At 48.7% G+C, this 23,567-nt stretch overlaps 1 protein-coding gene across 4 annotated transcripts in view; it reads left to right on the forward strand.

Moving 5' to 3' along the window:
• Positions 1-23,567, forward strand: part of LOC140391876 (anoctamin-7-like) — a 173,690-nt gene that overhangs the window by 112,176 nt on the left and 37,947 nt on the right. For all 4 annotated transcript variants that reach the window (XR_011935201.1, XM_072476868.1, XM_072476869.1 and 1 more), the window contains 5 exons: positions 2,276-2,428; positions 19,375-19,411; positions 19,836-19,945; positions 20,031-20,182; positions 23,065-23,236. Coding sequence is in view for 3 of the 4 variants with exons in the window: in XM_072476868.1 (XP_072332969.1) it covers positions 2,276-2,428; positions 19,375-19,411; positions 19,836-19,945; positions 20,031-20,182; positions 23,065-23,236 (624 nt within the window). In the remaining variant the exon portion in view is untranslated. The remainder of the gene's footprint in view (positions 1-2,275; positions 2,429-19,374; positions 19,412-19,835; positions 19,946-20,030; positions 20,183-23,064; positions 23,237-23,567) is intronic.

Consider the following 23,567-nt stretch of genomic DNA (forward strand, 5'->3'; position numbering starts at 1 on the left):
TTTCTCACTCACTCCTTGGTTTGATCTGAAAAGTTGTATCTTTCAACCCTTCACATTTACACAGCAACCATTGTTAGACGTTTTAGTTGCTGTGATATGAAGAGTCTAAAGTTCTCTTCCTTTTTCACCAACACACATTTATTTCCTTCCAACAGCCTTTGCACAAAACTCTCACTATACATCACCTGACAGAGGCAACTTGAAGCCCCTTTACATATCAGTGTCAATTAATGGATACTTAACATAAATGAGACAACTAATTGCAATGTCTCTTAACCCATTACTTAACAGCAACTACCGGTTGCTAAGGCAGGCTGTTTAAACGGCCCGCCCCAATGCTGTGGGACTGTGTAATGAAAAACATATGGCACTCTAGTCCTCACCCTTCATACACACTTCCCATGCCCCATGCACCCTTTTTTTTATTCATTCATGGGATGTGGGCATCGCTGGCTGGGCCCAGCATTTATACCCCATCCCTGAGGGCATTTAAGAATCAACCACATTGCTGTGGATCTGGAGTCACATGTAGGCCGGACCAAGTAAGAATGACAGATTTCCTTCCCTATGGCAGCACAGTGGTGCAGTGGTTAGCACTGCTGCCTCACAGCCCTGAGGTCCCAGGTTCGATCCCGGCTCTGGGTCACTGTCCGTGTGGAGTTTGCCCATTCTCCCTGTGTTGGCGTGGGTTTTGCCCCCACAACCCAAAGATGTGCAGGCTAGGTGGATTGGCCACGCTAAATTACCCCTTAATTGGAAAAAAATAATTGGGTACTCTAAATTTATAAGAAGAAAAGGTTTCCTTCCCTGAAGGATATTAGTGAACCAGATGGTTTTTTGCGACAATTGACAGTGGTTTCATGGTCACTTATAGACTTTGAATTCAAAATTCACCATCTGCCATGGTGGGATTTGAACCCAGGTCCCCAGAGCATGACTTTGGGTATGTGTATTACTAGTCCAGCGACAATACCACTACGCCACTGCCACCCCCAAGGTATAACTTCACTCATCCCCTCAGGCCAAGCTATGCCCCTCATCCATTCCCAATGGTTGCTCGTGCCCCCATGTCATGGTATTTCCCCCACCCTAGTCCCTACAGCCCCAGAGCAAACATATGACTCTTCCATGCCCATTCGCTGACTGTATACTGTATAGAACGGATTAACCTTATAGTGACAATCAAATGTGTTCAAATAAAGTTTTATAAAGTCAATCATGGATAAGTTTCCACATTCTTAAAAAAAAATCCTTTTTATTACAGGCCAATAAATATGTCAATCATCCAGACACTTTAAAATGTCAATAGCAGAAAATGCAAGCAGTTGAAACCTCTTCATCTTGTATAAATAAGCATTGTGAAATTGATAGCATTGATCAGAGAGCCAGTGCTGTCAAGTGAGGTTATCCCTGAAGTTCAGGTGTTTCAGTACTGTAATGGATGTGTGAACTCTCAGCCAAGAATACATAATGAGTCTTGGACGAGAGTCCAGGAACCCATTAGATTAGCCTTTTGAAAGACCTGGGGCGGGATTCATCGTCACGCAGCCCCATTTTCTGATGCAGCACATCCCTGCCAGCAGTGGGATTCTCTGTTCTCACAGCCGGCCAATGGGGTTTCCCACTGCGGCCACACCGTCATGAAACCCGTGGGCGTGGGTGTGCTGCCGGTGAACCGAAGGATCCAGCCGACGGAGAATCCCGCAGCTGGTGTCCAGGGCCCTCACCTTGACCTTTGCATATTTGAATATTTAAGCCCCCTCTGCAATATCAGGTTGCCCTAAATGCTGGCCATATTCTTCTGCTTAGCATACAAATACCAATTGAGATCATAGAATCCCTACAGTGCGGAAGGAGGCCACTAGGCCCATCAAGTCTGCGCCAACCATTCGAAAGAGCACTCTACCTAGGCCCAAATCCCGCCCCAGCCCTGTATCCTCACTCAACCTTGGACATTAAAGGGTAATTCTTACATGGCCAATCCACTTAACCTGCACATCTTTGTACTGATGGAAGAAACCAGAGCACCCGGAATTGAAGGTGGGTCCCTGATGCTGTGAGGCAGCAGTGCTAAACACTGTGCCACCGTGCCTCTCCATGGTTGGATTCCAGTGGCTCAAATCCGATAACCAATACCTAGCAGAGGTTTTCTTATGTATACACCCATTGTGCCTCTATATACCTGGGCCAAACTTGAGATTGAATTAATGTGTTAAAAGTGGATGTGATCATTTTTTCAATTAAAAGTACCAATTTTCGTTTTTTGCATTCACAGGTGGGCTGTGTATTCATCAGTGTCTTGGCAGTAATAATATATAAAACTTGGGCCAGATTTCGAGTGACAACACGTAACTCGTTCGAAAGTTTTCTCTTAACCACTATTGTTAGCTCATTACTCAATGCACTGTCAATTTCAATCCTGGGAAAAGTAAGTTTATTTGGTTATTATGTTTGGTGGGGAAGAAGCGACCTGACTGGCTATTGATAATTAACAGATAGTAAAGTAACCATAGTCTGCCTCGCCCATTGAAGGATCTTCTCCTTACCCAGAAAGTGTTGCAACCGCACCACCATCGCCCTTGACAGCTCGCCCGCTTGTGGCCTCATCAGCTCCCTGTGCGCTTGGTCGACCTCCAGGAGCCAGTCAAAGGCCCCCTCCCCCATCAACGTCTCCAACATTTTGGCCACATAAGTGCCGGCCTCCGCACCTTCTGTGCCTTCGGGCATTCCCAGAATCCTCAAGTTTTATCTTCTGGAGCAATTCTCCAGATCCTCTATCTTCTCATTCAGCCTCTTCTGAGTCTCCTGCATCACCTCCATCCTCAGCCACCAATGAGGCTAACTGCTCCTCAAGCCCCCCCCCCCCCCCCGCCTCCCCCCCCCCCCCCCCCACCCTCCTCCTCCACTTTCCGGATCGCCCTGCTCTGGGAATCCAGCCTCTGTTCCACTCTCTCGATCCCCGATTTGATCGGTTCCATCACTCTGGCCAGGTCTTCCAGGGCTTCCTTCCTCTGCTGACTAAACTTTGCTGTCAGAAACGCCGCTAGCTGCTCTGTTGACTACTGGGCAGGCAGAACAGGCCCTTGCCCTCCGCCATCTTATCCTGTGGCACACCACGAAGACTCTCCTGTTCCAGCACCTCTTGTCTTCTCACCCCAATCCTAGTTTGTGGATCCATCCATCAGCTACACCCGAGGCATAACACCTTTTTTTGTTTACAAACATTTTATTTAGGCATTTGTGGTTTTATAACAATAAAAGATACAAATACAGATGTAAACATAGTTCCGTCATAGCACATCCCTCCATCTCCCACTGTTCCCGTTCCAATCTAGTCAAAAGAAATAGTCTAACTCCCCACTATCCCCCCTTACTCCCTAAACCCCCCCTCCCCTTTTATTGAATCTGCTGACAGTTTAGTTTTCTCCGAAGAAGTCGATGAAAGGCTGCCACCTCCTGACGACCCCTAATGTTAATCCTCTCAAGGCGAACTTAATTTTCTCAAGTCTGAGAAACCCGGCCATGTCGTTAACCCATACTCCTAATTTTGGGGGCTTTGAGTTCCTCCACGCTAGTAATATCTGTCTCTGCGCTCCAAGGAGGCAAGGGCCAAAACATCAGACTCTCGCGCCCTCTGGACTCCCGGGTCTTCCGACACTCCAAAAATCGCCATCTCTGGACTCGCCGCCACCCTCATTTTTAGTACCGTGGATATGACATCCGCAAATCCCTGCCAGAATCTCCAAAGCTTCGGGCATGCCCAAAACATGTGGACATGATTTGCGGGCCCACCTGCACACCTCACACACCTGTCCTCCACCCCAAAAAACCTGCTCATCCAGCCACCGTTGTGTGCCCGGTGAACCACCTTGAATTGTATCAGGCGGAACCTGACACATGATGAGGTCGCGGTGACTCTGCTCAGAGCATCCACCCACAGAGCTGCCTCTAACTCCTTTCCCAACTCATCCTCCCATTTACTCTTTAGTTCACCTATCTGGGTTCCCTCCCACCCCTTAAGTTCTTTATAGATTTCTGATACCTTCCCCTCCCCACCCATGTTCTAGAAACTACCTTGTCCTGTATCCCTTGCATCGGTAGAAGCGGGAAGGTCGAAACGTGGCTTCGCACAAAATTCCTCACCTGCAGAAATCGAAACCCATTCCCTCTCGGCAATTCAAACTCCTCTTCCAGATCCTCCAAACAGGGAAAGCTCCCATCAATAAATAGATCCCCCAGCCTCTCAATCCCTGCTCTCTGCCACCTCCGAAACCGCATTCACTCTTTCCGGGCCAAACCGGTGATTACCACAAATTGGAGCCCACATCGACGCTCCCTCCACTCCCATATGCTTCCACACAGTCCCCAAACTCTCAGGGCCGCCACTACCAGTGGCTAATGGAGCACTGAGCTGGCGAGAACGACAGAGGAGCCGTTACTAATGCCCCCAGACGTGTGTCCTTACATGAGGCCGCCTCCATCCGCGCCCCCAACGACCCCTCCACTACCCACTTCCTAATCATGGCTATATTTGCCGCCCAGTGGTAGTTCTGTAACACTGTACCCTTGTCATCATGTAAGGTGATGTCCCCTTTAAGACCGGGCTTGGAACCCTGGGGAACTCTGCCTCTGGCTCCGCCCATCTGGGAGCCATATATAAGGGGCCGCCTTGTGGGCGGCGTAGCTGTTAGCACACGTCTCGGCACCAGTCTAGTTCTTAGTTTATTAAAGCCTTCTTTACTGTTTACACTCTAAGCGTCGTTATTGAGGAAACCACACCCCCCCCCCCCGCCCGCCCCCCCCCCCCCCCCCCCCCCCCCCCCTCGGCTCTGTTCCAACAGTACTTCCTTTACTCGCGGGGTTTTACCTGCCCACACAAACCCATATATCACCCCATTCACCCACTTATAAAAGGCCTTTGCTATGAAAATAGGGAGGCACTGGAAAACAAACAAAAATCTCGGGAGAACCGTCATTTTCACGGTCTGTACCCTCCCCGCCAGTGACAGCGGGAGCATGTCCCACCTCCGAAAATCCTCCTTCATTTGTTCGACTAACCGGGTTAGATTTAATTTATGTAGCTTCTCCCAACCCCGTGCCACCTGAATTCCCAAGTAACGAAAAACCCCTCCCACCACTTTAAACAGCAACTCCCCCAGTCTCCTCTCCTGCCCCCTCGCCTGGATCACAAAAACCTCGCTTTTACCCATATTCAATTTGTACCCCAAAAACTGGCCAAATTCTCCGAAGATCGGCATAATCTCTCCCATCCCCCCCAACGGGTCAGAAATATATAGAAGAAGGTCGTCTGCATCTAACGTGACCCTATGTTCCATCCCCCGCCCCCGACTAGCCCCTTCCATTCCCTTAACGCTCTCAGCACCATCGCTAAAGGCTCTGTAGCCAAAGCAAACACAAATGGTGAGAGGGGACATCCTTGCCTTGTACCCCGGTGTAGTCTAAGGTAATCCAAACTCACTCAGTTCGTCCGCACACTCGCCACCGGTGCCTTGGACAGCAACCAAACCCAGTCAATAAAGCCCTACCCAAACCCAACCCGTCCCAGGACCTCCCACAACTAATTCCACTCCAACTGGTTGAAGTTCTTCTCCGCGCCCATAGCGACCACCACCTCTACCTCCCTTTCCTCGAAGGGCATCATGATCACATTCAGCAGCCTTCTAACATTGGCCTTTAGCTGTCTGCCTTTAACAAACCCCGTCTGATCTTCCCCTATCACCCCGGACAATAAGAATATAAGAACTAGGAGCAGCAGTAGGCCACCTGGCCCTTCGAGCTGCTCCGCCATTCAACGAGATCATGGCTGATCTTTTGTGAACTCAGCTCCACTTTCCCGCCCGAATCCAATAACCCTTAATCCCTTTATTCTTCAAAAAACTATCGACCTTTATCTTGAAAACATTTAATGAAGGAGCCTGAACTACTTCACTGGGCAGGGAATTCCATAGATTCGCAACCCTTTGGATGAAGAAGTTCCTCCTAAACTCAGTCCTAAATCTACTTCCCCTTATTTTGAGGCTATGCCCCCTAGTTCTGCTTTCACCTGCCAGTGAAAGCAGAACTATCCTATCTATTCCCTTCATAATTTTATATGTTTCTAGAAGATCCCCCCCCTCATCTTTCTAAATTCCAACGAGTACAGTCCCAGTCTACTCAACCTCTCCTCATAATCCAACCTCTTCAGCTCTGGAATTAACCTCCTGAATCTCCTCTGCACACCCTCCAGCGCCAGTACGTCCTTTCTCAGGTAAGGAGACCAAAACTGAACACAATACTCCAGGTGTGGCCTCACTAACACCTTATACAATTGCAGCATAACCTCCCTAGTCTTAAACTCCATCCCTCCAGCAATGAAGGACAGAACTCCATTTGCCATCTTAATCACCTGTTGCACCTGTAAACCAACATTTTGCGACTCATGCACTAGGACACCCAGGTCCTTCTGCACAGCAGCATGTTTTAATATTTTATTATTTAAATAATAATCCCTTTTGCTGTTATTCCTACCAAAATGGATAACCTCACATTTGTCAACATTGTATTCCATCTGCCAGACCATAGCCCATTCACTTAAACTATCCAAATCCCTCTGCAGACTTCCATTATCCTCTGCACTTTTTGCTTTACCACTCATCTTAGTGTCGTCTGCAAACTTGGACACATTGCCTTGGTCCCCAACTCCAAATCATCTATGTAAATTGTGAACAATTGTGGGCCCAACACTGATCCCTGAGGGACACCACTAGCTACTGATTGCCAACCAGAGACACACCCACTCTTTGCTTTCTGTTAACTAACCAATCCTCTATCCATGCTACTACTTTACCCTTAATGCCATGCATCATTATCTTATGCAGCAACCTTTTGTGTGGCACCTTGTCAAAAGCTTTCTGGAAATCCAGATATACCACATCCATTGGCTCCCCTTTGTCTACTGCACTGGTAATGCCCTCAAAAAATTCCACTAAATTAGTTTGACACGACTTGCCCTTTATGAGCCCATGCTGCGTCTGTCCAATGGGACAATTTCCATCCAGGTGCCTCTCTATTTCTTCCTTGATGATAGATTCCAGCATCTTCCCTACTACCGAAGTTAAGCTAACTGGCCTATAATTATCTGCTTTCTGCCTACCTCCTTTTTTAAACAGTGGTGTCACGTTTTTCCAATCAGTCGGAACCACCCCAGAGTCTAGTGAATTTTGGTAAATTATCACTAATGCATTTGCAATTTCCCTAGCCATCTCTTTTAGCACTCTGGGATGCATTCCATCAAGGCCAGGAGACTTGTCGACCTTTAGCGCCATTAGCTTGCCCATCACTACCTCCTTAGTGATAACAATCATCTCAAGGTCCTCACCTGTCATAGCCCCATTTCCATCAGTCACTGGCATGTTATTTGTGTCTTCCACTGTGAAGACCGACCCAAAAAACCTGTTCAGTTCCTCAGCCATTTCCTCATCTCCCATTATTAAATCTCCCTTCTCATCCTCTAAAGGACCAATATTTACCTTAGCCACTCTTTTGTTTTATATATTTGTAGAAACTTTTACTGTCTGTTTTTATATTCTGAGCAAGTTTACTCTCATAATCTATCTTATTCTTTTTGTAGCTTTTTTAATAGCTTTCTGTTGCCCCCTAAAGATTTCTCAATCCCCGAGTCTCCCACTAATCTTTGCCACTTTGTATGCTTTTTCCTTCAATTTGATACTCTCCCTTATTTCCTTAGATATCCACGGTCGATTTTCCCTCTTTCTACCATCCTTCCTTTTTGTTGGCATAAACCTTTGCTGAGCACTGTGAAAAATCACTTGGAAAGTTCTTCACTGTTCCTCAACTGTTTCACCATTAAGTCTTTGCTCCCAGTCTACCTTAGCTAGCTCTTCTCTCATCCCATTGTAATCTCCTTTGTTTAAGCACAAAACACTAGTGTTGGCTTCGGCTTCTCACCCTCCATTTGCATTTTAAATTCCACCATATTGTGATGGCTCCTTCCGAGAGGATCCCTAACTATGAGATCATTAATCAATCCTGTCTCATTACATGTGACCAGATCTAGGACCGCTTGTTCCCTCGTAGGTTCCATTACATACTGTTCTAGGAAACTATAGTGGATACGTTCGATAAACTCTTCCTCAAGGCTGCCTTGACCGACCTGGTTAAACCAATCGACATGTAGATTAAAATCCCCCATGACAACTGCTGTATCATTTTTACATGCAGCAGTTATTTCTTTGTTTATTGCCTGCCCCACCATAATGTTACTATTTGGTGGCCTATAGACTACTCCTATCAGTGACTTTTTCGCCTTACTATTCCTGATTTCCACCCAAATGGATTCAACCTTATGCTCCACAGCACCGCTGTCATCCCTCACTACTGCCAGGTTGTCATCCTTAAATAGCAGAGCTACACCTTACCATCCACTCTGTCCTTTACAAATAGTTTGATACCCTTGGATATTTAACTCCTCGTCGTGACCATCCTTTAAACATGTTTCAGTAATGCCCCTTAAATCATAGTCATTCACGATGATTTGCGCCATCAACTCATTTACCTTATTCCGAATACTAAGAGCATTCAGGTAAAGTACCTTTATGATGACTTTTATACCTCCGTTTTGAATCTTAATACCTCTATTTGTAACCTCTCCTAAGTTATTTTTCATTTTAGCTTTTCTCCTAATTTTCCTTATCGTTGAACCCATATCTTCATGTAATAACCTGCTGCGTCGCTTTCCATTTATGTTTTTACTTCCCGTTTTATTCCTTTTAGTATTACTGGGCCTAATCACTGAGCTCTCCTCAGTCACTGCACCCTCTACTGTGGTCCTTTTTGATTTTTGACTATGGCTTCTCTGCCTTACATTTTCTCCCTTACTGCCTTTTGTTTCTGTCCCCGTTTTGCTTCCCTCCGACTTCCTGCATTGATTCCCATCCCCCTGCCACATTATTTTAAACGCTCCCTAACAGCACCAACAACCCCCCCCCCCCCCCCCCCCCCCGAGGACATTGGTTCCAGTCCTGCCCAGGTGCATACCACCCGGTTTGTGCTGGTCCCACCTCCCCAGAACCAGTTCTAATGCACCAGGAATTTGAATCCCACCCTCTTGCACACAGTCCTCTATCCTCGCGGCCAGAATTTGAGCCAGCAATTTGGCATCGACATTCAGTAGGGAGATTGGTCTGCATGACCCACATTGCTCTGGGTCCTTCTCCCGCTTCAAGATCAATGAGATCGAAGCCAGTGAGATTGTTGGGGGTAGAACACCCCACTCCTTTGCCTCAGTAAATGCCCTCACCAGCAACGGGCCCAGCGGCCCTGCATACAACTTGTAAATTTCCACTGGGTAGCCATCCGGTCCCGGGGCCTTGCCCGACTGCATGGCCTCCAATCCTTCTACAACTTCTATAATCCTGATCGGGGTTCCCAATCCCTCCATCAATCCTTCCTCCACCTTCGGAAACTTCAACCCTTCCAAAAACTGCCTCAGCCCTCCATCCCAGCTAGGGGCTTTGACGCATACAGCCAACTGTAAAACTCCTTGAACATCCCATTCACCCCCGCTGGGTCCAAAACCGTGTTCCTCCCTCTGCCCTTCACTCTTCCTATCTCCCTGGCTGCCTCCCTTTTTGTTAGCTGGTGTGTTAGCATCCTACTGGCCTTTTCACCATACTCATATACCGGTCCCCACGCCTTCCTCAACTGCCCCACCGCCTTCCTGTGGATATCAGACCAAACTCCATCTGGAGCTTCTGCCGCTCCTGCAACAGTCCTGCCTCTGGGGCTTCAGAATCCCTTTTGTCCGCCTGTAGTATCTCTCTAACCAACCTATCCATTTCTGCCCACTCCACCTTCTCCCTATGTGCCCATATTGAAATTAGCTCGCACTTAACCACTGCCTTCAGTGCTTCCCATACTGTTGCTGCCGAAACTTCCCCTGTATCATTTATCTCCAAATAATTTTGGATGGCCTCTCTCGCCCCTCCATACAACCCTTCACTAGCAGTCCTACATCCAATCTCCATTGCGGGCGTTGACCCCCCTCCTTGCTCACCCGTAAATTCACCCAGTGTGGGGCATGATCCGACAAAACAATCAGCGAGTACTCAGCATCTACCACCCTCGCCAGCAAAGCCTGTTCAAAATGAAAAAATCAATCCGGGAGTACACTTTGTGAACATGGGAGAAAAAAGAAAACTCATCTTCTTCTTAACCTTTATTGTCACAAGTCAGCTTATATTAACACTGCAATGAAGTTACTCTGAAAAGCCCCTAGTCACCACATTCCGGTGCCTGTCCGGGTACACAGAGGGAGAATTCAGAATTCTCAGCTGGAATTGAACCCGCGCTGCTGGCCTTGTTCTGCATCATAAACCAGCTGTCTAGCCCACTGAGCTAATCCAGCCCTTCGCTCTTGGCCATCTGAACCTCCACAGATCTACACCTTCCATTTGCTCCATGAACCCTTTTAAATCCTTCGCCGCAGCTGACACCCTGGGCGGGATTCTCCCCTACCCGGCGGGGCGGGGGGTCCCGGCGGGATGGAGTGGCGTGAACCACTCCGGCGTCGGGCCGTCCCAAAGGTGCGGATTTCTCCTCACCTTTAGGGGCCAAGCCCTCACCGCGCCGGAGTGGTTGTGTCCCACCGGCTAGCGTGGAAGGCCTTTGGCGCCACGCCAGCCGGGGCCGAAGGAACTCCGCCGGCTGGCGGAAGTCAGCACATGCGCGCGAGCGTCAGCGGCTGCTGACGCCATCCATGCACATGGGGGGGGTCACCTCAACGTCAGCCATCGCGGAGGCTCTGGCCGACGTGGAGGGGAAAGACTGCCCCCCACGGCACAGGACCGGCCTGTGGATCGGTGGGCCCTGATCGCGGGCCAGGCCACCGTGGGGGCACCCCCCGGGGCCAGATCACCCCGCACCCCCCCCCCCCCCCCCCGCCACAAGATGCCGGAGTCCGCTCGTGCCGCCTGGTCCCGCCGGTAAGGGAGGTGGTTTAATTCACGCCGGCGGGACAGGCATTACAGCAGCGGGACTTCGGCCCATCGCGGGCCGGAGAATCGCCGGGGGGGGGGGGCCTGCCGACCGGCGTGGTGCGATTCCCGCCCCCGCCGAATCTCCGGTGCCGGAGAATTCGGCGGCCGGCGGGATTCACGCCGCCCCCCCGGCGATTCTCCGACCCGGCGGGGGGTTGGAGAATCCCGCCCCCTGTCTTTAAACTCGACTGATCCAACTTCAGATCAATGACCATATTAAAGTCCCCCACCCCATGATCAACCTATGCGAGTCCTGGTTTGGAATCTGCCCCAACACCCGCCTCATAAACTCTGCGTCGTCCCAATTTGGTGCGTAAATATTCACTAATACCACCAGCATCCCCTCAAGCTTCCCGCTCACCATGACATACCTACCCCCTGAGTCCGTCACTATATTCCCTACCTCAAGCACAGTAGCACAAGTGGATAGCACTGTGGCTTCTGAGTGCCAGGGTCCCAGGTTCGATTCCCCGCTGGGTCACTGTCTTCGCGGAGTCTGCATGTTCTCCCCGTGTCTGCGTGGGTTTCCACAGGGTGCTCTGGTTCCCTACCACTGTCCAAATACGTGCAGGTTAGGTAGATTGGCCATGATAAATTGCCCTCAGTGACCAAAAAAGGTGAGGAGGGGTTATTGGGTTAAGGGGATAGGGTGGGTGAGGGCTTAAGTGGGTCGGTGCAGACTCGATGGGCTGAATGGCCTCCTGCACTGTATGTTCTGATGTTCTATGTTCTCAAATGACAAACCTTATTGATCAAGATCACAACCCCCCTAGTTTTAGATCTAGCCCCGAATGAAATACCTGCCCAACCCATCCCTTCCTCAGCCTAGTCTGATCCACGACCCTCAAGTGTGTCTCCTGTAGCATTGACATGTCCGCCTTCAACCTCTTTAAATGCGCAAACATGCGAGCCCTCTTGACTGGCCCATTAAGCCCTCTCACGTTCCATATGATCAGCCTGGTCGAGGGACAGCCCGTTCCCCACACCCTGCCGATCAACCATCACCCTTCTTAGGCCTGCTTCCAGCTTATGTCCCACGCCTCCTCAGGCTCGTCCTCAGGTGCCCACCTTCATCGAATCCAATTTTTCTCCCAGCACCAGTCCCTCCCCTGTCAGCAGAACAATTCCCACGCCTTCCCCCCCACTAACAAAACAACAATCCCAATCCCCCCATATCAAACTGGTCACCTGCTCGCCCCCCACTGCGCTTCCGTGAGCTAGCTTGCCCAGCTAGGCTGGTACCCCCGCCCATGGCGCCAAGCATCCTACCCCCACTGATCTCCCCCCCCCCCACCCGCTCAAACATACATATGCAAAACATAACAATCCCCAACAAACATAAAGAAGAAAATTCCACCCACCATCCTCCAACAAGAACAAAGTTTTTTTTATAAATAATATTTTATTGAAAATTTTTGGTCAACCAACACAGTACATTGTGCATCCTTTACACAACATTGTAACAATACAGATAATAATGACCTTTTTTAAATTTAAACAAAAACAACAACAAATAAATAAATATTAAATAACAAAAAATAAAAACTAGCCCTAATTGGCAACTGCCTTGTCTCAGGCCACCCCCCCCCCCCCCATCCCTCCCCCCCCCCCCCCCCAAGTCCTGGGCCGCTGCTGCTGCCTTCTTTGTTCTCCCCTATCTATCTTTCCGCAAGATATTCGACGAACGGTTGCCACCGCCTCGTAAACCCTTGAGCCGACCCCCTTAGGACGAACTTAATCCGCTCTAACTTTATGAACCCCGCCATATCATTTATCCAGGTCTCCACCCCCGGGGGCTTGGCTTCTTTCCACATTAGCAATATTCTGCGCCGGGCTACTAGGGACGCAAAGGCCAAAACATCGGCCTCTTTCGCCTCCTGCACTCCCGGCTCTTGTGCAACCCCAAATATAGCCAACCCCCAGCTTGGTTCGACCCGGACTCCTACTACTTTCGAAAGCACCTTTGTCACCCCCATCCAAAACCCCTGTAGTGCCGGGCATGACCAAAACATATGGGTATGATTCGCTGGGCTTCTCGAGCACCTCGCACACCTATCCTCCACCCCAAAAAATTTACTGAGCCGTGTTCCAGTCATATGTGCCCTGTGTAATACCTTAAACTGAATCAGGCTTAGCCTGGCGCACGAGGACGACGAGTTTACCCTGTTTAGGGCATCCGCCCACATCCCCTCCTCAATCTCCTCCCCTAGCTCTTCTTCCCATTTCCCTTTTAGTTCGTCCATCATAGTCTCCCCTTCGTCTCTCATTTCCCTATATATATCCGACACCTTACCGTCCCCCACCCATTTCTTTGAGATGACTCTGTCCTGCACCTCTTGTGTCGGGAGCTGCGGGAATTCCCTCACCTGCTGCCTCGCAAAAGCCCTCAATTGCATGTACCTGAATGCATTCCCTTGGGGCAACCCATATTTCTCGGTCAGCGCTCCCAGACTCGCAAACTTCCCATCCACAAATAGATCTTTCAATTGCGTTATACCTGCTCTTTGCCACATTCCATATCCCCCATCCATTCCCCCCGGGGCAAACCTATGGTTGTTTCTTATCGGGGACCCCCCCAGTGCTCCGGTCTTTCCCCTATGTCGTCTCCACTGTCCCCAAATCTTCAGTGTAGCTACCACCACCGGACTCGTGGTATAGTTCCTTGGTGAGAACGGCAATGGGGCTGTCACCATAGCCTGCAGGCTGGTCCCCCTACAGGACGCCCTCTCTAATCTCTTCCACGCCGCTCCTTCCTCCTCTCCCATCCACTTACTCACCATTGAAATATTAGCGGCCCAATAATACTCACTTAGGCTCGGTAGTGCCAGCCCCCCCCCTATCCCTACTACGCTGTAAGAATCCCTTCCTCACTCTCGGAGTCTTCCCGGCCCAAACAAAACCCATGATACTCTTTTCTATCCTTTTGAAAAAAGCCTTCGTGATCACCACCGGGAGACACTGAAACACAAAAAGGAATCTCGGGAGGACCACCATCTTAACTGCCTGCACCCTCCCTGCCATTGACAATGCTACCATATCCCATCTCTTGAAATCTTCCTCCATCTGTTCCACCAACCGCGTCAAATTTAGCCTGTGCAATGTGCCCCAATTCTTAGCTATCTGGATCCCCAGGTAACGAAAGTCTCTTGTTACCTTCCTCAACGGTAGGTCTTCTATTTCTCTACTCTGCTCCCCTGGATGCACCACAAACAGCTCACTCTTTCCCATGTTCAATTTATACCCTGAAAAATCCCCAAACTCCCCAAGTATCCGCATTATTTCTGGCATCCCCTCCGCTGGATCTGCCACATATAGTAGCAGATCATCCGCATATAAAGATACCCGGTGTTCTTCTCCTCCCCTAAGTATTCCCCTCCATCCCTTGGAACCTCTCAGCGCTATCGCCAGGGGCTCAATCGCCAGTGCAAACAGTAATGGGGACAGAGGACATCCCTGCCTTGTCCCTCTATGGAGCCGAAAATATGCCGATCCCCGTCCATTCGTGACCACACTCGCCACTGGGGCCCTATACAACAGCTGCACCCATCTAACATACCCCTCTCCGAGCCCAAATCTCCTCAACACCTCCCACAGATAATCCCACTCCACTCTATCAAATGCTTTCTCGGCATCCATCGCCACTACTATCTCCGTTTCACCCTCTGGTGGGGCCATCATCATTACCCCTAACAACCTCCGTATGTTCGTGTTCAGCTGTCTCCCCTTCACAAACCCAGTTTGGTCCTCATGAACCACCCCCGGGACACATTCCTCTATTCTCATTGCCATTACCTTGGCCAAGACCTTGGCATCTACATTGAGGAGGGAGATTGGTCTGTAGGACCCGCATTGTAGCGGATCCTTTTCCTTCTTTAAAAGAAGCGATATCGTTGCTTCTGACATAGTCGGGGGCAGTTGTCCCCTTTCCTTTGCCTCGTTGAAGGTCCTCGTCAGTAGCGGGGCGAGCAAGTCCAAATATTTTCTGTAAAATTCAACTGGGAATCCGTCCGGTCCCGGGGCCTTTCCTGTCTGCATGTTCCTAATTCCTTTCACCACTTCTTCTACCGTGATCTGTGCTCCCAATCCCATCCTTTCCTGCTCTTCCACCTTGGGAATTTCCAGCCGATCCAAAAACTCCATCATTCTCTCCCTCCCATCCGGGGGTTGAGCTTCATACAATTTTTTATAAAATGTCTTAAACACTTCATTCACTCTCTCCGCTCCCCGCTCCGTCTCTCCATCTTCGTCTCTCACCCCCCCTATTTCCCTCGCTGCTCCCCTTTTCCTCAATTGGTGTGCCAGCAATCTGCTCGCCTTCTCTCCATATTCATACTGTACACCCTGCGCCTTCCTCCATTGTGCCTCTGCAGTGCCTGTGGTCAGCAAGTCAAATTCCACATGCAGCCTTTGCCTTTCCCTATACAGTCCCTCCTCCGGTGCTTCCGCATACTGTCTGTCCACCCTCAAAAGTTCTTGCAACAACCGCTCCCGTTCCTTACTCTCCTGCTTCCCTTTATGTGTCCTTATTGATATCAGCTCCCCCCTAACCACCGCCTTCAACGCCTCCCAGACCACTCCCATCTGAACCTCCCCATTGTCATTGAGTTCCAAGTACTTTTCAATGCATCCCCTCACCCTTAAGCACACCCCCTCATCCGCCATTAGTCCCATATCCATTCTCCAGGGTGGACGCCCTCTTGTTTCCTCCCCTATCTCCAAGTCTACCCAGTGTGGGGCATGATCCGAAATGGCTATAGCCGTATATTCCGTTCCCCTCACCCTCGGGATCAATGCCCTACCCAACACAAAAAAGTCTATGCGTGAATAGACTTTATGGACATAGGAGAAAAACGAGAACTCCTTACTCCTAGGTCTACTGAATCTCCACGGGTCCACCCCTCCCATCTGCTCCATAAAATCCTTAAGCACCTTGGCTGCTGCCGGCCTCCTACCAGTCCTGGACTTCGACCTATCCAGCCTTGGTTCCAACACCGTGTTAAAGTCTCCCCCCATTATCAGCTTTCCGGTCTCTAGGTCTGGGATGCGTCCTAGCATTCGCCTCATAAAATTGGCATCGTCCCAATTCGGGGCATACACGTTTACCAACACCACCATCTCTCCCTGTAATTTGCCACTCACCATCACGTATCTGCCCCCGTTATCCGCCACTATAGTCTTTGCCTCGAACATTACCCGCTTCCCCACTAATATAGCCACCCCCCTGTTTTTCGCATCCAGCCCCGAATGGAACACCTGCCCTACCCATCCTTTGCGCAACCTAACCTGATCTATCAGTTTCAGGTGCGTTTCCTGTAACATGACCACATCTGCTTTAAGTTTCTTAAGGTGTGCGAGTACTCGTGCCCTCTTTATCGGCCCGTTAAGCCCCCTCACGTTCCACGTGATCAGCCGAGTTGGGGGGCTTCCCACCCCCCCCCCCCCCCTTGCCGGTTAGCCATCATCTTTTTCCAGCTTCTCGCCCAGTTCCCACGCGGCTGTATTTCTCCCAGACGGTGCCCCCCCGCCCATCCTTTCCCGCACCCACTCCCCCCTTTCCCCAGCAGCAGCAACCCAGTAATTCCCCCCCCCCCCCCGCTAGACCCCCCGCTAGCGTAATTACTCCCCCCATGTTGCTCCCAGAAGTCAGCAAACTCTGGCTGACCTCGGCTTCCCCCCGTGATCACGGCTCGCCCCGTGCGGCGCCCCCTCCTTCCTGCTTCTCTATTCCCGCCATAATTATCATAGCGCGGGAACCAAGCCCGCGCCTCTCCCTCGGCCCCGCCTCCCATGGCCAACGCCCCATCTCCTCTCCCTCCCCACCTCCCCCATCACCACCTGTGGGAGAAAGAAAAGTTACCATACCGCAGGATTAATCATACAATCCCTCTTCGCCCCCCCCCCCCCACTCGTCCCACCACTTTGTCCAAACGTTCATTTTCGTAGTCCAATCATTCCAATTTTTCTTCTACAATAAAAGTCCACGCTTCATCCGCCGTCTCAAAGTAGTGGTGCCTCCCTTGATATGTGACCCACAGTCTTGCCAGTTGCAGCATTCCAAACTTTATCCTTTTTTTGTGAAGTACCGCTTTGGCCCGATTAAAGCTCGCCCTCCTTCTCGCCACCTCCGCACTCCAATCTTGATAGACGCGGATCACCGCGTCCTCCCATTTACTGCACCGAGTTTTCTTCGCCCATCTAAGGACCATTTCTCTATCCTTAAAACGGAGAAATCTCACCACTATGGCTCTGGGAGCTTCTCCTGCTCTCGGTCCTCGCACCATAACTCGGTATGCTCCCTCCACCTCCAACGGACCCGTCGGGGCCTCCACTCCCATTAACGAGTGCAGCATCGTGCTCACATATGCCCCGACGTCCGTCCCCTCCACACCTTCAGGAAGGCCAAGAATCCTCAAGTTGTTCCTCCTTGCGTTATTTTCCAGTGCCTCCAACCTCTCCACAGATCGTTTCTGGTGTGCCTCCTGTATCTCCGACTTCACCACCAGGCCCTGTATGTCGTTTTCATTCTCTGCTGCTTTCGCCTTCACGACCCGAAGCTCCTGCTCCTGGGTCTTTTGTTCCTCTTTCAGCCCTTCAATCGCCTGTAATATCGGGGCCAACAACTCTTTCTTCATTTCCTTTTTTATCTCCTCCACGCAGCGTTTCAAAAACTCTTGTTGTTCAGGGCCCCATATGAAACTGCCACCTTCCGACGCTTCTGTTTCTGCTTGCCTTCCTTCCCGTTGTTCCAAAGGATCTGCTGCAATCCGGCCACTTTCCTCTCCTTTTTCCATCCGTGTCCAGGGGGAACACCCTTCTGGTTTACCGCACGGTGTTTTCAGCCGTTAAAATTGCCGTTGGGGCTCCTATCAAGAGCCCAAAAGTCCGTTTCACAGGGAGCTGCCGAAACGTGCGACTCAGCTGGTCATCGCCGCACCCGGAAGTCAACAAGAACAAAGTTAACCCGCACACAAACTGAGCAACGGCCCAAAGACTGATACAAAAACACTACATGCACAGCCCAAAAAGAAAAGGAATTTAACAGCATAGGTACCGAATCACTTCCCCCAAAATTCAATGTCCTCCATCATCTGCCAGTCTCCTGTCCCTCATCCAGCGATCCAAAATAAAGTTCCTGACCCTCGTAAGTGACCCACAGACGAGCTGGGTACAACATGCCGAACTTCACCCCCTTCTTGAAGAAGGCCGATTTAACTTCGTTAAAGCTCGCCCTTCTTTTCGCCAATTCCGCACTGACGTTCTGGTAAATGCGCAGCTCGTTATCTTCCCATTTACAGATCTTCGTCTGCCTGGCCCAGCTCAAGGTCTGTTCCTTGTCCAGGAACCGGTGCATTCGTACCACCATCGCCCTCGGCGGCTCATTCATCCACGTCTTCCTCGCGAGCGCCCTGTTCACTTCCAAGGTCGAATAAACGCACATTCCCCCAGCAGCTTCCCGAACATATGCACCACATATGCCCCTGCATCCGATCCCTCAATGCCCTCCGAGAGGCCAACGATCCTCAGGTTCTGCCTGCGCGACCTGTTCTCCAGATCCTCCACCTTCTCCTGCAGCCTTTTCTGGTGGTCCCTCATCAGCTCCATCTTCGCCGTCATCGCGGTTAGCTGGTCCTCGTGCTCAGCCACCGCCTCTTCCACCTTCTGGATCGCCTGGCCCTCGGCTTCCAATCTTTGCTCCACCCGGTCAATCCCCGTCTTAATTGAGTCCAGGTACTCCTGTCTTTGCTTAGCAAAGCTCTCCTGGAGGAATTCGACCAGCTGCTCCGGTGATGACTGGGCCGGCAGTCCCAGTCCCTGAGCCTCCGCCATGTTTTCCTGTGCTGCAGGCTCCACTCCCTTCTTTGCCAAACAATCTCTCCTTTGCAGACCACTTCTGGTCCACGACTCCATAAACTGGTGGGGGATTCTTCCTCTCTACCTTACCAATCTCCAATTTTACCGATCAAATCCCCCATAAGTCGGGGGAAAAGTTTCCAAAGGTCCACCACAAGCGGGAACTACCAAATAAGCGACCTCCCACTCCATGGCCACCACCGGAAGTCACACTCGAGGAGTAACACCTTCGACAGGCACTCCTGCACCTCTTGCCATCAAAACCTTCGCCTTTCGGGCAGGGAAAAGATTTTTAAAATTCGCCTTGAGTGGGAGCCACCAAATGTGCGACCACTCTCTCCAAGGCCACAATCGGAAGTCATTCTAATTTTAATAAGCTCAGTTGACCGTTTTATGGGATGAAATTTCAAAGTCCTGGTATGGAAAATATATCATTGGAATTTGACAATTGTTATTTTAATTTTAGGTGTATCATATAATCGCAGTTAAAATGACTGATTGGGGTAAGCAGTTATCGATTTTTTATTTTAAGTGTTTCAAAACCAGCCATTTTCCCATGGGTGATGACGTTATCCACAAATTTAAATATTTTTATTCAAAGTAGCCTATTGCATATGGTTATGAATATTGCAAATTGAAGATAATTGAAAGGTCAAAGTGATATAGAAAAGAAGCACATCCTGTTGAGAGTAAACTAGCAAAGCCACTGATATAGTGGCTGGATAAAGAGATGAAAAATAATCTAAAGATTCTGGGTGTGTTAACATTAGTGTATCTCACTCTGTCACTGGTCCAGACTGCGATATTAATGTATAGAAAGAGGAAGGAACTTGCATTATTAGCCTAACACTCATCCTTGGGATGTCACAAAGCAGTTTACCATGTATCATTGCCATTGCTTCAGTTAATTCTTTATTTTCTCTGCAGAAAACTACAGGACTCAGACTGATTATAATGACGCATTGATAATAAAGTTATTTGCTTTTGAGTTTGCCAACAATTACTCATCTCTGTTTTATATTGCGTTTCTCAGAACGGTGGGTAATGCATCCAACAGCTTATTATAAAGTGACTGATTGCATAGGAATTCTAAAATACTTATCATTGATCTATTGGTTTTAGAACAATGAACAGTTTTTCACATCAATTGGTTTGCCTGGCTTGGAGGATAATTGTGGAGAGCTGAACAATTGCATGACAGAACTTTGTTTTCAAGTCCTTACACTGATGATCACAAAACCGCTTCCTAAGTTTATTAACGACGTTATTGCACCGTAAGTCTGTCTTTGAGATTCTGATCATTTGCTTTAAAGTTTTAAATGGTTCACAGGAGGGAAGTTCTTGGAAATGTAATCTTGCAATCCGTAGGTATGCAGCTAAAAGATCTCTCTTTGAGCCTAAAACCCATGTTCAAGCAGTTTCAGCTATGATTAGGTTCAATGTAGATAAGCTACTGGTAGAGCCCACCTTTCCACAGCCATTGGTAGCAAGTCAGAGAATGTGAAAACACACAGGGACCCCAGCATTAATCTGAAGGCAGCTTCTGTGTTGTTGGGGGAGATGGTAATGGGGGTGTTGGGTGTGGGGGTGGTGTTGGCAGGTGGTAGGAGTAACTATGCAGGAAGTACTCCAAAGTTAATTCAGCAGGTCAGAATCTGTGATTGCAACTGAAGTGAAGCTATGAATTTTGGCTTGCATGTTATGTTGTTTATTGGGTGTTGAGCACACACACATGACACAAAGGCACTTTGTGTAAATGCCACTTGGAGGTGTTCATGGTGGAAGTTGGGTATGAAGCAAAGGCAGCATTCCAGGTTCAATGATGCACCGCTGGAATTATTACTGCTCCTCAGGAGCAGGAGGGATATACTTTCCCCCAGCAATGAAAGGACGAGATCAGCAGCTCTACCAAGAAGGTGTGGTTGGAGGTAACTGAGGAGATGAGCAGTGGTACCATTGTGTCTAGGTCTTTGATCCAATGTCGAAAGTGTTTTATTGCCCCAAGATGGTCAGGATAAGTGATTCCATTTGGTGATTCAAATACCCTTTCCCCTTCACTCCATTTTTCCAAGCATTCTCCATCACGTCTCACACTCATTCAGCTTTCAGCCGCAACATTGCACTTGCTATGCACTTCACCACTTTCCTGTTTAACTGTCCACCATTGCCACGCACCCCAATCCTTATGCAATGTGATGCATCTGTCTCAACATGTTGGACACATTAAATTCAAAGCTAAGTAAAATGCAGTTGAAAAAACTTCATTAACACCCTCACAAAGGACATTAAGGGTCGGATTCTCTGTCCTCCCCACAGCGTGTTTCTTGGTGGCTGGGCGTGGCCCACCATTGGCCAGCAGCAGAATATTCTGGTCCCGCAGCTACCAATGGGATTTCCTCATGGTTCCACCCGACGCTGCTGGGAAACCTGAGGCAGTGATGCGCTGTTGGTGGCACCAGAAGGTCTCGGCTATGTGAAGAGCTGGAAGATCTTGCCCTTAAAATAGCAATAATTACCTATTGCCGGCACTAGTCACAATCCTGACTTCAGTAAGATGGTTCCTGACATTCAGATAAATATTAAACATGGAAGTGTGTGTCTTGAAGTCAGGCTGCAGTTGCAATGTTAAATTCAGTTATGTTCATTATTCACCCAGCTGAAAACCACCCATTCTTGTATGGTAAGTTTCTCCCACACACAATGAGCGTGTGTAGCAAGAAGATTGATCCCTCTTCAGACTGAGGAATACAACATGTCAAAACTTTTTAGAAGAATAGGAGAAAGGACCATATTTTAAAACGCCTTTTCTCCTTTCAGTTTTACATTTCTGAGGCAATGTCTGTTCTCTATTTTTGCTGTGCCTGAAGCAATTTTTAAAATCTCTTTTGACAGAAAGACACTGCCTCCAAAAGAGCAATGAGACTTTTCATTGTTAAATGTCACTGATTTGAATGGCAAATAATGTAGCAACAGTAGGGTGGAAAGTGAGAATGTAAAATCAGATTTCACACTAATTGCTCAGCTTTATTGCTGGAGAAGATCCTGAATCACAAAGGACACAAAAAGTACTTTCAAGGTGATGCCTGAGTTGTTGATGATAAGAGAACTGGCAAAGGAGCTTTTAGTCATATATTATTTTGTATAGCTTGATGCAGTTATAAATATAAAAATGGACGGCACATTGGTGCAGTGGTTAGCACTGCTGCCTCACGGCACTGAGGACCCGGGTTCGATCCCGGCCCCAGGTCACTGTCTGTGTGGAGTTTGCACATTCTCCCCGTGTCTGCATGGATCTCATGTCTAAATAGTTGCATTCATGTTTGTTAAGGCTCACATATTTCCAATTTGTATACTGTTCATATGTAAAGATATATTCAGTGCTCCCAGTGAGGACCTATGCTACAAGGGAACATCGAATTGAGAATCGGCACTAAATTCTCGAAGCCCTACATCCATCCCTTTGATTGTGGTTCCCTACTAGAATTGTGGCGCCGTGTCTTCATTCTGCAACATTATACGTTGCATATCTTTCATTGTTTATCTATTTTATTTCTGATTATTTTATCCTGACTACAAGAAGCAACTATGAGGCATAGCTTTATTTAATTGTAAATGACACATACCTTTTACGTAGTTATTCCATTGCAGCACATTAATGTAAGTGAATCAATTATTTATGGAATATATAACGGGCACAGATTTATCTTTCTCTTGCCTATTGCAGTAGGTGAGGAAAATAGTATTCATTAATGCACCCACATCCTGTATCTTTATCTATGAACTGTACCAGAGATGATCCACTGATGGGAGTCAGGCCTGGAGGAGGATGTAGCTCTAGAAATAGGCACCAACATTGGACTTACAGCATTAATATTAAATTATTCTCTCCATTACATTAATTGATGGTAGTAGTGTGGGGGGAGTGCAGGTGTCTGTCTACCTGTCTAAATTAAAAAGGATTAATATCTAGGTAGAGAACTTTGATACTGGTGCTTTTAAGAATTTGTGTGATAAGACTGCACAGGTCATAGTATCTTGAAAAATGAAATATCTCCCATCCTCAGCAAACAAAAATATGATGAACAACATCGTGAATCAATATTTTATATTTCATTGCTGTTGTTCTAACATTTTACCTTCACACATTGTTTTTTAGCCGGCTGAAAAAACTGATGAACAGATTCTGCAATGGTAGAAAGAAATCTTTATCTCAAAGAAACTGCCTTAATGTAGATGAAAACATTCTTCGGGACTACAACAAACTTGACCTTGGGGACTTCACACTGGAGGAGTACACGGAAAAAGCCATACAATATGGCTTCCAGATGGTAAGATTCGTGGGCAGCATGGTAGCATTGTGGATAGCACAATTGCTTCACAGCTCCAGGGTCCCAGGTTCGATTCCGGCTTGAGTCACTGTCTGTGCGGAGTCTGCACATCCTCTCCGTGTGTGCGTGGGTTTCCTCCGGGTGCTCCGGTTTCCTCCCACAGTCCAAAGATGTGCAGGCTAGGTGGATTGGCCATGATAAATTGCCCTTAGTGTCCAAAATTGCCCTTAGTGTTGGGTAGGGTTACTGGGTTATAGGGATAGGGTGGAGGTGTTGACCTTGGGTAGGGTGCTCTTTCCAAGAGCCGGTGCAGACTCGATGGGCCGAATGG

The sequence above is a fragment of the Scyliorhinus torazame genome, chromosome 15, assembly GCF_047496885.1.
Source record: "Scyliorhinus torazame isolate Kashiwa2021f chromosome 15, sScyTor2.1, whole genome shotgun sequence".
In the NCBI taxonomy this organism is placed as follows: Eukaryota; Metazoa; Chordata; class Chondrichthyes; order Carcharhiniformes; family Scyliorhinidae; genus Scyliorhinus; species Scyliorhinus torazame.